The sequence below is a fragment of the Habropoda laboriosa genome, unplaced genomic scaffold (assembly GCF_001263275.1).
Source record: "Habropoda laboriosa isolate 0110345459 unplaced genomic scaffold, ASM126327v1 scaffold14, whole genome shotgun sequence".
Lineage (NCBI taxonomy): Eukaryota > Metazoa > Arthropoda > Insecta > Hymenoptera > Apidae > Habropoda > Habropoda laboriosa.
This window is the reverse complement of record NW_017100137.1, coordinates 399,540-417,248: the sequence shown is the minus strand read 5'-3', so window position 1 is coordinate 417,248 and position 17,709 is coordinate 399,540. Positions and strand designations below refer to the sequence as shown.

Below are 17,709 nucleotides of genomic sequence, written 5' to 3'. Positions count from 1 at the left end.
AATGGAAAATTTTAATATTTGAAAATTTGACAATTTTAATATTGAAAATTTGGCAGTTTTATTATTTAAAAATTGGAATATTTGAAAATTGTAATACTTGGAATTTTAGAATAAGTAAAGAATTAAGTACATTTTATTTCGTCTTCATTCCCGCCAACATCGACTAATTTCAGTTTAAACTAGTCCTATCGTTAAATTAACGAATTCAATTTTAATACCGATACAGCGTATTTCGATTACACGAAATTGATAATCATTTGTGGTCCAGCATTGGCTAAATTTGATTAAAGATAGTAATATGGGCCACTAAATTTTAGGTACTAAGTGCTTAGCAAGTCTAGGGACTGTCACTGCTATTAGACACCAAACTCTAAGCGCTAACAAATAAGTTTGAACTGAATCTAGGTCAGTATGTCGTAACATAAACTCGTAGAAAGGAAGAATAAGCTTCTAAGGAAGAAGCACATTAAGCAAACGTGAACTTTTAATTTTCTTCGCGTTACTAAAAGTGTTCCAACATTTTCAGGCTTTTAATTTCACCATTAAACGGTTTAACCAGTAATATCAGAAATTAGCCAAGCCATTTCTAAGATTAAAAAGGAACAAGTCATTATTAATATCAATCGTACCGAATCTCCCACTATTTTATTAAAAAAAAAAAAAAAGAAAATAAACAGAGAACACCTCGTAAATGCCAAATAAGCCATTTTGGAGAATCCATAACTTCTAAGGACATCTAAGACTAGAACCTGAAATATCTTCGAAACTGTCCTTATTCCCTTTCTTTGCATTTTACCCGAAAACATGGTCACATATTTTTTCCCTAAATAACCTCTTTCAATAATCCAAGTGATCCTCTGTAATCCAAGGTTGAATAGAACATATGTACATTTACCGAAACTTGTTTCATTATTTTCAAGTAGGCACCAAATCCATTTCTGAAGTGGACGCCCGGATATTACGCGGGACATCCCGCATCGAAACAGTATGTATTATAAAATACCGCGAATCTTCGATCAGAGTTGATACGGTTTCTCAGAAAACGGTATCTTTAACGTGTACACACGTAAGTTTCTATCCCGGACGATCAATGGCTTACCTGAACCAGGCCATGGAAAATATCGTCGAGGATACCGGGCTCCTGAGTTAAGGATCTCGTGGTAAGCCTCTTACGGCGTCTCTTGTGCATCGTCAGGAATCGACCGGTGGGCCTGGGCCTCGAGTGTCCGATATCCAAACTCTCGAGCAGGATTCGGTCCACTCCTGACAAACGTCTGAATGCGGCGGTGTCCGTTGCAGGTTCATCGTGGACTTCCGTCAATGTCGCTGTTACACCGGACGTTGGTAACGCGGCGTTTTCTGGAAAATAATTTAAACGAAATTTTCATTTTTATTATGTAGACATTTTGGGACGGTTTATGGCATGGCCTGCGCCTCTTGGCGAGTGACAAACACCAGACCCGAGTATATATCTTTGCCATTCGACGAGAGTCGGTTCTTAGCTTCGGTAATAGACGGACGCCGATGAGTCCGAAATAAACTACTTTGCACGACATCCTGATTTGAGTAAAGTTCATTAGACCACCTCCTCCAATTAAGACGTTATTACAACGATGGAAATTTTGTGTTGGCAATAGAGTGGAGCAAGAGTCGGTTCTTAGCTTCGGTAATAGACGGACGCCGATGAGTCCGAAATAAACTACTTTGCACGACATCCTGATTTGAGTAAAGTTCATTAGACCACCTCCTACAATTAAGACGTTATTACAACGATGGAAATTTTGTGTTGGCAATAGAGTGGAGCGTCGATAACTCGAAAACCTCTATGAGACGAAAATTTTCTTCATTATTTTACCTCAAATTCAGAGGAACTCCGACCTCTCTAAGTCGAAGTTAATTTCTATGTATCAGTCAATGGATCCAATAGGATCAACGGTTCAACGATCGTCAAATGTTTATTTCTTTATAAATAGAGCAGTGTAGTTCTTTATAGAGCTGTGAAAGATTGAAGGAATAAGTTAAAGCACAGTTCTATTATTTCTCATTCTTCTCTCCGGATTATATGTGACAAAATGAATTCTAAACGCAAGCGGAAAATATTAATATTGGTTGATAAAGTAAACATAATTCGAAACGGTATAAACTGGATGAAGAAAGAAAAAGGATATCGCTAACGACCTCTCCTACTCGAAAATTCGATAATTCGAAGCCTCTGTAACTCGAAGATTTTTTCTCTTCCCTTGAGGTCCGAGTTATGGAGGTTCCACTGTAATAGTAATCATTGTTATTACATTGTCAAGGAAGAAATCATTTTTGTGAAATTATTAGAGTACAGATTTAAGGCATTCAACGCCCGGAGGAACCCTTAGCGCTCACATTTTTCTCAACTTGATGTGCCGAAAATGATCAAACTTATTTTTTATTTTCTATTATTTCCTAGGCGTGCAGAAGTAAATTTCTCATTCATCTATAATGCTGTGACTTACAATACATTTTTGCAATAGAATAAAAAGGATAGCGCCATATGAACGGTGAAAAAGTTATGCACGTGTAAGAGCGGACATCAGCGTTAACCCTCATCCGTTCCTCGTGTCAATTTGTAGGAAAAATTTTTTGTTTATTTTCTATATTTGATAAAAGAATTTACAAAATTAATCATTTATCTTTTCATTTAATTGATTTTTTACCATTGTGTCAAATTAACACCGACGGACTTATTAAGATGCGAAACTGATGGACGGATGAGGGTTAAGGGGTCAACGAACTCCAGTGGTGGATACAATGTTGCTGCTGTTCGCGAGCAGCTCGCGAACTATTCGCGAACAATTCCGGCCAGTGTGGACTTGGACTAAGAATCTGTTGTAAAATATCGTCACGCTTGGTAATCAGCTGTTTCGAGTGTGTACACACCGAGGCATCGAGGCCAGACATACCGAGCCGTCTATAAACGTCCGAACCACGTGCGCGGACCAAGTCTGATCTATGCATGTACGCGCGGACACATTCGAATTAATTAGCCGTGTGCACCAGACACACGGAAATGCATTGGTGCATTGTAATTTTAACCGTGGCGCCGCTATTTTCAGACATCGTCGATTACGATCGTCTATAAACAACAACGGTAATAATAACGGATCGTGCTTGTTGGCAGCGATTGTCAGTTCAGATAGACCGAGGGATTTCGTTGCTCGCGCGATTGTGCAACGAATCTAATCGCGAGTGACTGTACTATTAAGCATTTTATGCTGCACCAAGACATGGATCACCCTTTCTTTTATTCCTGAGGAGACTTATAGATTCGCTTAGAACCAGGGCTGTATTTACCATCAGGAGCAAGTTGAGGCCTCACTCGGGCATTTTGTGCTGCACCAAGATTTGGAAGATCTTCTTTTTATCGTGAAGAGACTTATAGATTCGCTTAGAACCAGGCGCGAAACAATTTGCAGCACGAGGAGGATAACGCACAGTTGAAAAACGTGTGTTCGCTGCGTAAAGGAAACGGAAGGAAAAGGAAGAAAATGTGGAGGAGAGTTTTCTCCGGCAATTATGTCTTTGCGTAACGACGCCTTGTCTGGAAAGCATTGTCAAGCGGCACAGTTGCAATACGCTGCTGAAACGCGCGCATCTTGCCTCGCTAATAATTTCTGTTACACAATTTCTAGGGTACCGCTCTCGGTTGTGACATTGTGTTATTCGACATTATGACACGCGCACGACAACGTGTGATTGTACCGCGACGGTTTTTCTTTTCATGCAAATGTGCTCGCGAGTGACACGAGCCACAGCGTTGTTTCACCGTGTGGAACACTTGAGAAGCGACATTTAGGTTTCCATTACGAATGTGCTTGCGCTTAACCGTGTCTCGTTATCGGGTGAAAGAGAAAAAAAAATTAGCGTGTGCCTATTGAAAGGTTCTTAAACGTCTTTACCATTTGTACGATACAATTGGTTGCAATTAGGTCGTCCTGAAAGCTAATTTTGAAAAGAAAACGTAACACCAGTGAAATTAAACAGTTGTCTTTAAAATAATTTCCATAACACTCGATACCAGCAGACAAGAAACTTTTTTTTCCATGATATTCCCCTTAGAAAATCATTTAACCCTTTCGCTACGGCAGACTTCAATCGCGGTCGCGAAATCTTTTGTTTCCGTCGCATCGTTTTAAGATTTATTCGATCGGACTAAGGTGGAAGTGTGCGAAGAACGAAAATTAAGGATTAACTCTTTGCGCTCGAAAGGCGACTGAGAAGCGACATTACTATTTATCACTTGGTAAATAATTAATGGAGGTACTCTTAAAGTTGATACTTTCTAGGGCAGCAGGTCTATGGGCCTCCGTAGAACTGTTCACCATATTTTAGGGGTCTTAACCTCTAATGAACTGTGTTACAAAGTCTTGTATAGTATAAAAATACGTTAAATCTTAAACTGTCAATTTCTACATTAGTTTTACAAAATTTCACCAATGTAACAAACAAGCTCTAATATGCTACTTCCCTATAGCAAGAAGACCTTCGAGTGCGAAGGGTTAGATTAGGGTGAAAGTGTACGAAAAGGCGTTAACAGCACAGTGCGAGCAGAATAAGCGCTAAGAACACTGTATTCTTCGAAATTTTCCAAACGTCTAGAACAGGGGTCGGGAACCTTTCGGAGCCGAAGAGCCATTTCAACAAAATAACGTACAAAAAATAAAATTCAGAGAGCCGCAATTTTAATTTAAGTAAAAATTTTAAATTTAAGAATCGCGTCGAAACATTTACTTTACCGATGCATTATAGTTATTTTTTTGGGGGCTAACTGTCGGTTCTGTGGTGGCAACAGCAGATTTTTATTAAACATTTAAGAGCCGCAGGTTCCCGACACCTGGTCTAGAAGCACCAACAGCAGTGAAAGGGTTCTGTGGTGGCAACAGCAGATTTTTATTAAACATTTAAGAGCCGCAGGTTCCCGACCCCTGGTCTAGAAGCACCAACAGCAGTGAAAAGGTTAAATCGTGCCATTTCTCATATTTAAATGGCCTCCTTCAGCTGGGACACCCTGTACACAAAGCACCGATATTGTAACTCTTTCCGTCGCCTAGAAGAGAAACGATGAAATAGGGTGAAAAAAATCGACCGTCCAAACCCGGTTGAATTTCATGCTCGATGGCAAGAAAATTGCAACACCGGATGCAAGGCCGATTCGTTGTCAATTCGATCGTCGCACGCTATCCTCTTCTTTTTATGGATAATTGTATGCAACGTACGCAATTACGGACGAATGCTTGAATCGCTTCGAGTCACCAATAATGAGGTTGAAATTCATTAACGACATTTCCATAGTTAAGCATCACACGCTTACGATCTACACCTTTCGAACGGTTCACCGTGAACGCACACTGGGTGTCGGTAAAAGAAAAGGAACAAGTTCGTAATGTCATAGGAATCGATTAAAAGGAAGGAATTAATTAATACGACTCTGAAAGTGTACATTTTCCGATTGAAAAGTTTCAGTGCTCTTTGTTCGTATATCTTTTAGAAATTTCTTTTAATGATATAAATCTTTTATCGATTCATGTGTAGGGTGGGCTACGTGAAACAGGCTATTATCTTCTGTAGGTATGGTGGTAAGGGAAATATTTTTATACGTAATTTCAATGGTTTCAAAGGTGAAACTTTTTTTCAATATCACCTGTTTTTTATATGAATGTATATGTTTTCTGTTGTATGTTGTAACAGACATTGATGTGCATTTAAACATGCATAATAATAGGACCTTAGGGTTACCTTGGGTTTTAAAATTTTCAATCAAATGTGAAACTTTCTTTCATTTTTTGCCATTTCTTCAGTCAAACAAATTTTTTCTTCCACCTTATTCACCCTTTGAAGTCATTTAAATTACGTATGCAAATTTTCTTGTACTACCATAGCTATAGAAGATAATTAAGTGGCTAAAAGCGTTACTTTTTTCAAAAAATTAAGAATGCTAGGATCAAATTTTGAAAGAAATGTTTCTCGCCAAGTCAATTCTTTACCTCCACAATGTAGAATATCAAAAACCACATAACTTTGAGTGTAACATTTTTTTCATATCTTGTACGGTTTCATAAATATTCATAATAATATCAAAACCCACAATTTTTTCGAGGGGGTGTTTTCACCCCTAGGATAATTTCACCGCAGAAACAAAAGATGGTTTCGTTATTAGCGTCAATTGATCTACATTTCTGCAAAGTTTCAAATTTTTTTCAATTTTTATCTTCTAATTTACTCATTTATTCCTTGTTACATTTTTACCTACATTCGATAAAATTGATATTTAACTGGTTTAATCGGTAAATCTAATTTTTTTACCTGGAATCATCAAGTATTCCTTAGATAGGAATGCTCGAATTCATTTCTTCGTTTTTATGATACCCTGTCTGAAAACTGTTCGGTTCGCGGTGTGAATAGAAATAGAACGTGAGTGAACGTCCTGCGGCTCTCGTGACGCGTTCACGCACTGTCGTTGTCTAATTAACCTAATTGCAGCAGTACGTGTTATCAGTCGAAGAAACTGGCAGACTTTATGACGCGTGAATTTCATCGAGGTTATCTGGAGTGATTAAATCGATAATTTAATTTCTCGACCAATTTCTTTTCCTGACAGTTTGCACTCGCGCGAGAGTTTTCTCAAGAATACGAACCTGTTTCATGTTTGCAAAGCAACTGTTTATTCGAGTCGTAACTCTCAGAGAGTTGAGCGATGCTCTCAGACGCAGTGTCCACTCGAGAGCAACTCGCGATAGTTTTACTCTCAAAAGGACAGTGTAACGGTTTGAATTTAAAAGGGGCGCGTCTTTTTACCGTGATCGGCGTGCGTCCGCCGAGCGGCGTTGGGAGCGGGCGACCGCGCATGCGTCGAGCGAAAAAAAGTATGGCGTATTGTATTGTATTAAGACCACGTGCGTGGAGTTTGTTCTCGGTTTTGCCAGTAAAAGTAATATAAAATCAGAAAATTCTTTTCCCGCTGACTCTTTTCTGTGCGCGAACAGACAGCTAGCTTTGTTTGGCTCGATGTACGTACAGCGACCCAGGCTCGCGTTGTTTATGTTTGACTCGATGTATGTACAGCGACCCAGGCTCGCAAGAAATATCACGAGTTCCAAGAAGTTGCGGCCTAGAATTTTTCCCAGAACAGTTGCGAGCGTACAGCGATAAGAAATCGGGCAGGACGACTCGTCCTCAGTCGGTGTTTACGAGGCTGTCGAACGAGTGCCTCGACGAACGACGAACGTCGCTTGTACTGCGCGATTATAGCTTGTAGGGAATACATCGAACAACGCGTTTTCGATTATACGCGAATTTCCAATCAATTTACGTACTTAGCATATTCGTTCGTGTGAATTAAGTGCCGCTGCATACGAGAAACTAGTGCACCGAATTCAGGTACACAACGAACAGCTCAGCTTGGGAGAAAAATCAAACGAGAAGCGTGTCTCTGCGAGCTACGCAGCTACAGTTTCACGGTATGTGTATGCGTGAATAATATGTATGTACATATACGTACACAATCGAATGATTGAGTTAATTGAAAATACAGGAGAGCCTACGTATAGCTTAGATTAATTACTGCAACAATTTCGTTTTATCGTATCCTAAGTTTATTTTTCTTGTAATAAGATGTGTTATAGCTATGAAACAACAAGAAATTAGTTTTTTTTACTGTTGTCTGCCCGAGACATATACATATTCTATCCTTTTCTGGAAAAACAGTCTCTTAGTAAACAACTAAGTTTTTACACACGATCTACTTCGTTTGTTATTATTCTAACGACAATTGATACGCAGTGCAGATGATCAGACTTCAGTTTTCCGTAAAACCGGGGGATGGTTCCCAATTACGCGTACAGTCGACATCTCTAAACCTACGCGTAGTTCGACAGAACACTGTATACATATACAGGGTGTCTGTTTTATCCCAATACAGTGAAATATCTTTTAAGGAAGTGATGTTAGGAAAAAAATGTTTTAACAAAAGTTGTTTGGTATGGAGGGGGACGTTATGTGGTGTACATATTTTTTTCGTACCTGGTATGATGGGGGAGATTTTAAAGTCAGTTTAATTTTTTTAAATGGAATGCTATATTTTTTGATACATAATATGACAGTGTATGTTAAGACGAGTTCAACGAGCTGCCAACAAAGTAATTTCCTTTCATGGAAGGTCGTAAAATTGCGAAAAACCGAACCACCATACATTCCTTACTGTCGCGTGTGTCTGTTTTATCAAAGGATGGAGCAATATCCGGCGAATATAGCGGGTGTGATAAAATTTCCAAATCGAATTCGCGTAATTTTTTTTTGCTACATATATGGTCTAGCATTATCGTGACGAAAACTCACTTTGTTCCAATTTAAGAGTCCTGGACGTATCACTGTTACAGCTTCTCTTAACTTTTCTAACTGAGCACAGTATACAAGTCTGAATGCACGGTTTCGTTTCTCGAAAGTATCTCGAAATACAAACCCATTGATGTACGAACTTATTAGACGACCTAATTACTTACCGTGTCAATTAACTTCACAGGATAGAATTTTCAATAGATATCGAATACTTCGAAATTTCCTACATTTTTTCAAACTTACTTCTCAGTCTTACTTGAATCGTTCTTAAGTGGGACCCGGCAACTTCTTTTATAGCGTCTGGTAAGTGACGCAAAAAGGAATTAAACGACCTAGGAAAACATGATCTCGAGTTTATACACTCTTGAGAACCGTGAGAATCTGGTGCTTAACGTCGTGCAATGTGTGCTCGAGACGACGACCACTTACGCTGTAATCGCCTTCTTTTTTTCTTTTCTTTTCGCGATGAATAAATAAATGCTAGACAATTTCGAGTGTACCACGTGCAATTACTCTGTGATCATTAAAGCGCGCTGTCACAGATTTCTCCTGTGATTGGAGTACCGCAGTCCGCTTCGAAATAAATTGCAGAAAAAGTAATCTAACGCTTAGGGGATTTCAATTTAATTATTCGCAGCGAATTATAGAAGTCGATCGATTTCCAATCGAATGTCACATAAGGAATTAGGAAAGATATTTCGACGGGAAAAATACTGCATTTCTGCACTTTATCGAATATTTTAACATTTTTAAGATTTCATCAAGTGTTGATTTCTGTGCGACTGCCTTTGGAATTGAATGTAATTGAAAATGAAATAAACGTACAATATTAATTTACAGATGGTTTTGTTAAATTTCGAAATTCTTATATATCGAAGGTTTAGGTTACAAATTACTTTAAAATCTTAGAAATAATTTATTAAATTTATTGAAAATTAAATTGAAATTAAAATTAAATTTCTGTAAATAAAGGTATTTATAGAAATCATTTTTTTGATTTTTCAAACACTGCTCCTCAAGAGCAAAATACTGAAAATAAGAAAGTACCGTTTTATGAAATATCAACTCATTGGAATCGACCCTATGTACAGTCTCATTAAGGAAATGAGACCAGCGTGCAATTGAAGAGGAAACAGAATAAAGGACGATCGTTTAACAAAGTCGGCTTTATGATAAATTAAAATTGTAATAATTGACGCAAGAGATCTTCGTCTTAGAAGGGACTTCCGGTATACACCTGAAATGGTTTATTTGGACATCCCGAAAAGGAGAACCTCCGGAAGGAATCGAGCCGTGGAGTCTAATTTAATTTATTTTCCAATAAGATAGGGATCTAAAGTATTGTGATTGAATCGTTGTAGAACGGATTCTTTTGTATCTTGCCCTATCGGTGAAAAGCTTATCCAAATCCTTTGATATAAACGCTACGGAGCATCGGGGTTAACTGGAAGAAATCAATAGAGAGAAACTCCTATGTTCCTGGCAAACAAGTGTTAACGGAAAAAGGAAAATATTCATCAGCAGTAGCGAATCAACTCGATTTTAATCTAGCTGAAACGTTTGCCGAGTCTCTATTTGCCGTTCATTTAAATAATTTCAGTGGAAAGGGTTTTAAGGGGAATTTAAATACTCCAACGTATTTACGCCTTGTTGGAATAATTTTTCAGTCGAAATTTATTATTACAATTTTAAGCTGGGTATACTATACCGAGGCTTTTAAAATTGGGACTTTTTTTCGTAGAGTCAGGTTAGGTTTCTTCGATGTCTCAATTATTTAATTTTTTAGAAACGTTTAAGGTTGACTGCTGTTGGTAAAACAGGTTTTTCCTCTTCAAACTGCCACCATTTTTATAAAAGTTACAATTTTTGAAAAATCGTAAGCTATAGGGTAGATAATACATTTTTATTTATAAACCGAAAAGAATTTTTTATTTCAGATGTTCATATACGTTTTGGAAGAGGTTTCGCGGTTAGCGAATGATTCCTCCAATTTCGTAAAATTTTGACTTTTTCAAAATTGGAAGAAGCTGAAAGTCACACTTATATCTTCAGAAAAAATTGAAACGTTTTATTTAGTAATTACCTAAGAAAAAAATTCCCAAACTTTACCTACTTTCAGACGCCTCTATTCGTGCTATTTAACTTGCAAGTTTAATTAATTCCTCATTTTTTTTTTATTATACCAGCTCTGTTTTACCATTTCAACCAAATTCATATTTTTTTTTTCGTTCAACACGTCAATCTAAAATTCTCCCTCAACTTTCCTCCGTATTTTCAATTTTGACTTTAATCCCGCAACGGCAATTTATGCTCGAAACAAAGGGGGGATAGAAACGGGCGAAAACGGTACGAATTCTCGATTCGACAGGACGGTTTCGTGAATCGAGACTTAACGATGTACGCAGCCCACTCGACGAACGAATATCTGCTACGTCCACGTTCGACAAACAGTGAATCGGACAGGGAACGTTTCGTTAGACAAGACAAATATGGCGAACGCGAGGGGCCATTATCGTTTATCGGCCTACGTCGTGGGAAACATACCGTTTCCTCTGATCATCATTCCGTTTTCTACATGGTAAGCATTTTTTCCCAATCGAAACGACCTGTCTTGAAATAAAAGCTGAGATCTTGCCTTGAAATTCCTTCGGACGAGCCACTCTCTACGATCGTTAGACCGTCAATTAAGGGGTTAATTGTAATAGACTGTGATTTGCTGTGTTATTCATCAACCGGTGTTTTTTTGTCCGCGTTTCTCCATTTATGTGATAAAAGTAGGTATTTTATCGCTGTACGAATTGTTTTTACCGTTGAGCAGAGTGTATCGAACCTTAGATTTGCTGATAGTTAAGAGGTAATTGTGAAATAAGTATTAGGCTGTTGCAGATGAAATGACCGAGGTATAAATGAAACTTTCCACGTTTGTAGTGTAGAATCTTTGTCAGATAGTTTATAAATGTAATGCTTTGCATTAGTCTTTTTCTCGTGGTGTATCATAATTGCATTCTTTAGGCCAGGCTCGGGCAACTTCTTCCCCGCTGTCACTTCTAGACTTCCACTACCAGTGTTCCGGTTCCCCCCACTATCAACTATTTCATATTGCCTTTACCGTGCTTTGCCTCGCGTGACTGCGAATATATGCATGTATATATGCGTGAGACGAGGATACAGCCTCCTACATATACACTCCTAATCTCCCCAACCTCCTCCTATACTCCACAGGAGTTTGGTGGGGGGGACCCAGGAGTAGGGAGAGGAGTCGTCTGCGGCTCGCGAGCCGCCAGTCGCCCAAGCCGGTTTTAGGCTAACGAATGGAAATTAGGGAAATGTTTCTTCCATTGAAGAAACCTCCTATCTCTCATTTTAGGTCGATGGCCGGCCAGTGTCTTAAATATGATAAATGAATATAATAATAGTTCGAAGCAACTCACAGTGCTAAGACAACTTTTATGCAATTATAACCATTCATACAACGCTCTCTGCAATATTTTTCCCTATACAGGATCCCTTATAACGCGGGAAATACAAATTAAGTTCCGCCAACATCGCTTTTTGGGTCAAATTTAATTGAGCCAAAATTTTAAAATTACAAATTTAGAGTTTGTATGTTCTTTTTTCTTTTTTTTATCCTGTTATACAGGGGTCCTACTGACCATCCTGATAAAACTTTGCTTTCTCTATGTAAATATGTGCATCATTCGCACCCCAATTCCTACGCTTTTACTTATTTTCTCGCGAGAAATCACCCTCTTCTCATAACTATATAAATACATATATTTTAATAATAAATACTTACGTAGTATTTGAGAATTATGTATAATAATAAATGATATCACAAGGAAATAATAAATAAATAGACACGTAGAAAATTATTAGCGATGCGTTAATTTAGTTAAAAACTATGAAACAGAATGGAATGTGAAAGTGAAGAGAACTACATAGGGACTTCATCTCAAGTGACGTAAGAGTGATAAATTACCGATAAACGTCATCAAGATAAGTGTAAAAAAAAAATAATATTTTACAATGACGAGATAATTTTCGTTAACTGAGATACCACACGCACTTTTCTGTGACATTCTAATCATACGAGTGTTCACGTTCGTAGATAACGAAGAAAAATGAATATTGTTCGAATGAAGACGTAATTGTTCATAATGATTCTTGTTCTCTACTTTTCTTTAACTTCTATTGAGTTATTTATTAGTACCATTTATTAGAGTAGAAATGAATCCAACAGAACGTGAACAAAAAGGCAGAGTATTTTATTAAAAAAGAAAAAGGAATTCAAGTTGGCTAAGAAATTATTTATAAGATAATTATCATTTTCATTCCATTAGATTCTGCATGCAAAACGGAGGAAATTTTCTCTTCATCTAGTATAACCTTAAAAAGGCAAGGAGTTCTCGTTTATATTCAAATCACTCGTTATACTTTGATCGTCGCGCGCTAATTTTTACGAAATTATTAATTTGCGTGTCGTAATTGCTACGAAGAATTGCAAATGGAGGAAAAATTAATCAATTACTTAAGCAAATTAAAAAAAAAAAGAGAAATGAGAATGAACGTTAAGATTGACACATCGACCTAAAATTAAAACTGAAATTAATATTCAAATCAATCATCGACCTAAAATTGGAATTAAAATCAATATTGTAACGCGTACTTTAATCGACCACGACAGCGAGATCTCGCTACTTGATGGGCACGCGAGCAAAGATTTTTAGGAGCAGGGTAAAGCGAGGAAGTTTGACTCGATGCACTTGGTTCGGGATAGCTGAGATCCTCCTGCCAAGTTTTGACGAAGTCGGATGCAGGATGTTGTCGGTAAACAGGAGACCCCGACGTTCGATGCACTGGCTTCCGGATTGCCTAGGATCCTTCGGCCCAGATTTATCGTAGTCAGAGGTAGTGTCTTGGGATTTGCTCGGCGTGCCTGGGTCAGGATTGCTGTGATTCGTCTGCCAAAGCTGGTCGAGTAAAAACTGACTTTTTGCCTCTTTTTTTATTGTTTCAACTTGAAAGTTTTTTGCAGAGCCGCCTGGAGTAAGTCCTCCTTATGCTCTAAATTAGGAGTCGGCAAAGGTTTTTTCTGGAGGGCCAGATGCTAAATATTTTGTGGCTTTGTGGGCAAAGAGAGAAAATTGAGATTATTACGTATGTATGTATGTGTAATAGGTAGTTAGCTACAAATGAAAATTTTTTGGCAAATCCTTTATTTGTAATACACATTTATTAACGAGAAATATGGAATTCTTTCTTTGGATAATATTTCATTTAACTGTACATAACTCGCGGGCCATAAAAAAACTGATGGCGGGCCGCATTTGGCCCGCGAGCCGCAGTTTGCTGATCCCTGCTCTAAATCAATGTAAGAGACGTTAACCTGAAGATGGATAATTGGTATAGAAACACCATGCATGGGCTTATTCGTGCAGGAAAATTTCCAAAAATTCTGCAAACGCAAAGACTGACTTTTTGCTAAACAGAACCTACTCTTATGTACGTAAATATGTTTGCACCCTCGTCCGCCAAATCAGTGGCGAGACAAGAGTTTCATGACTCTTCGTACCTGTCTCGTCGCATGAAAAGTACACGTGTCGCTAGTTTGCAAAAATGATTGCGCTACAATATTAAAAATTAATCGCAAATTTCCTAGAAATAACTGAAATTTTCCCTACGAAACTTCGAACTGTACTTATAATAGGACAGCAATTAAATATTCTGCACAATTTGGGACAATCCGTGCATTAACAGTATTGTTTATCATTTTCCTTCTGAAATCACAACGAGTTCCGTTTTCATTCTCATTTTGCTTAAGGGGGTCTTCTAGTGTGACGGTTTCAAAAAATCGATTTTTATTCTTTTGCATATATCGAAAGTACAACTCTTTAAGAATGTACTCCTGAAGTTTTATAGTTGTATTCAATAAAATAACGAAGTTATAGCTCGTTTAATGTGACACATCAAAGGCCGGCGATAGGGAGAATCTAAATTGCACTCAAAACTTAAACGCGTTTTTCTCGGAACCATGTTTTCTGAAATGGTTGCCACGATCTGGCAATAACTACTGAACCAATCGAACTCAAATTTTGCACATGTCTTCAGAACATGTGTGGCTATGGTCACTAGTAGAATTATGTCAAAATATAAATTTTTCTGATTTTTAGAGCCTCTGAAAGACGAAAAAAAGTCGAAAAAATCGATACTTCGTATTCAAAGTGCCGCCATTTTTTTAATTTTCAATATTTTTCTTTTATTCTACTACCGGCCATAGCGACATGCATACTAAATAAGAATCAATTGGATTTTTTTATTTTTGATAAACAGAACAGCTCAAATTATGGCAACCATGGACCTACTTTTTTTTTTCATGTTCCTGTTTGACGTGTTCCACAGCGGCCGTATTTAATTATTTTTCAACAAAAAAAAATTTGTAATGATTGTTCAAGGACAAGTAAATACATAGGAATAAAGCTCGTGTTAATAACTGTTACCGTACTTCTGTAATAAATTAGCAAAAAAGGCCTAAAAAAACGGGCGTCACACTAGAAGACTCCCTTGAACCTAACTCACTTATAAACACAAACATCTAAAACTATACGATAAAACTATAAAATTACATAATACAATCCGTGCGTTAATTACTATTCACGACTAAACCGTTATGCTGTTCTTAGGAAAATTCCAGTTGAATTCGCGATTGCAAACGAAGGGAAGAAGTCGTCTACGTAATTACGTTTCCGCTTCGATCCAGCTTTCAAACACTAGGATAAAAGGGTGGTAAGGGCTCGAGTAGATTCTATTGCAGGCAGAAGGCTCGATTTACATTTACTGCAATAGAGGTATTTTTTTTTTTTTAAATTCATTTCATTACTCTTCTTTTAACTTGATTCCGTTTGACGGTCGAATTTAACGTAATTGAATTTCCGTGTGGAAATTTTTTCAAAAATTCCGTCGTGCAATTCTAATTGTTGCATTTGATAACAGAAAGCAAAAACGTTGTTCAATTAGTTTTTCGTATAATTGTACCGATACGTTCGAGATACAGGAAAATATAAAGTCACTTGTATTTACAGTAAATTCTCCACAAGTGTCAGTCCGCAAGGAACCTAAACCTGACACTTGTAGAATCGGCCCTACATTTGACTGACACTTGTAGAATCGGCCCTTTTTTTTTACGTGGAGGTAGGCCGCCATTAAATTAATTACTCAATAAGTATTAATAAGTAAATGTTGTTCAAATTATATCGTGTTTGATATCGTTTTCATCAGAAAAATCTCACCAACGTGTTAAAAAAAATTTCAGATGAAAAAAAGTAAAATTAAAGAAATTATATTTTTCTATTATGAATTGTCGAGCCGTGAAATCTCGTAAAGGAAACCGACTGGTGTAGCGTTACACGCTTGAAATTAAGCGAGCGAGATAACATAGGCGTAGCAATGACGCAGCCTAGACGTAGGACCATCTATACTGACACTTGTAGAATCCAAACTGACTGACACTTGTAGAGAATTTACTGTACTTCTATAATTGCTTTTTAATGGAATTTCCAGGTGAATTATCACAGATACTCCGTTCAAGATTCTCGACAGCCGATCTATTCGAGGTTACGTGCTTGAGTTTATGTGCACAGATTTAAAGGAAGATTAAAAAACGATCAAAACACGATAATGTTAATAAGATACACACTTAGGTTAGGTTAATTGTTAGTATTCGTTGGAATTGAAAAAAATTGGATACCTGGTAAATTGTAGAGATAGTTTTTGCGATCAAATACTTATTTACGTTGTTTATTATACTTCTTGTTAGAATCTTGCTTAGAATTTTCCTTTAGAATTGATTGTGTATAATAAAAAAAAAATAACGAGTTAACAAACGAAAAATTTTTCGAAATTTTTAACGCAACACGATTTTCACTCACCGGAAATGCGAACGAACACAGCATTCTGTTCCCCGCTGTCCACCGTTATCTCCGCGCTTCTCCTCTGCAACGATAAGAGAATATCATCGATTAAATACCATTATTGTGTAACGTCTCAGTTTTCTAAACGCTTTCGTGCAAATATGAAAACGTGACACGTGCAGTTGCAACGTAAATACGAAGTAAAGAGTAATATAATACTTATTACATTTAATATTTTTCATTAGAGTAACGTGTATTTTGTTTCACGTAAAAATTGAAGCTCTATCTTCTAAATTATTGTCTCATTGTTGAAAGAATTCGTAAACATCGTAATAAATTATAGTCAAATTTTTATTTTACATAAGATACACAAAATATAGAAGAAGAATTTGTCGGAATTGCATCTGAAGTAAAGGAAAAATTTTATATGAAATAATAAAAAAAAAAATGGAAAGAGTAAAAGAAACGAATATAAGTTTCAAGATGATATTTGAAGTAAAAAGTTACTCTTTTCTTTTCGAAACTTATCTGTAATATATTTCAAAAAAACGACATATTTGCTACTTCAGTAAATAACATGTTAGTTAAAACCTATTTCGAGACACTTCGTCTATCTTGTTCCTCAAAAGAGGACAAAAAGAATGTCTATTCGGAGGAACACCTTCAGACAGTCTCCAATGATATCAACGTCACCAACTTCGACAACTTCCGCCCGTTTCTTTTATCCTCGAAACCAAACTCTCGAAACTTTTCTCATGCAAGAATCAATTCTTTCTTCTCGTCTCCACCAACGTGCTTTCCTCTTTATAAAAAGAACAAATTCCCCCGAATTTCTGCGAAAAGGAACAAAGCAGACCATTCCTGTATCCGGGAATACAGGTTCAACTCGAAAAACAATGAAGTTGTGACGACTTATACGACGTGTACGTTGCTTTATTTCGGTTAGTTTACACGATCACGGTGAATCCGGCAAAATCAGATGCTTCCGAGGAAATGAAATTTCTCGTATAACATGAGCAATGGAGATTCTGTCGTTTGAAAAACAGAATTTATTTATGTATCTCACTGGTCACGAAGGGGTTAAAGATTCTGTAATTTATCGTTTACATTTTCTGACAAAAAATTCTGCAATATCGAGAGTAAAATTTTCTCAAAATATTCTGCAATATCAACAGTAAAATTTTCTCAAAAAATTCTACAATATCGAGAGTAAAGTTTTCTCAAAATACACTATATTCTCCCCAAGTGTCAGACCGCAGGAAGCTAAACCTGACACTCCTAGAGTCAGCGACAACGTTTTCGAGCCTCGCGCCCGCCTTTGTAGTTTGCCGAACGTAGACAAGGACAGCGAATAAAAGATAAGCATGAAACGTGAGTCGAGGCAACCAAGCGATTTAAATACCAACTTTTTTAATTTTACGTTTTTTTATCCCAAAAT

General features: G+C 37.1%; 1 protein-coding gene across 1 annotated transcript in view; it reads right to left on the bottom strand.

Annotated features, from left to right (window-relative positions):
• Window positions 1-17,709, bottom strand: part of LOC108578900 — a 92,242-nt gene that overhangs the window by 15,768 nt on the left and 58,765 nt on the right. The window contains exons 3-4 of the mRNA XM_017942318.1: window positions 16,290-16,353; window positions 1,100-1,359 (exon numbers count right to left, since the gene is read on the bottom strand). Coding sequence (XP_017797807.1) covers window positions 1,100-1,359; window positions 16,290-16,353 — 324 coding nt within the window. The remainder of the gene's footprint in view (window positions 1-1,099; window positions 1,360-16,289; window positions 16,354-17,709) is intronic.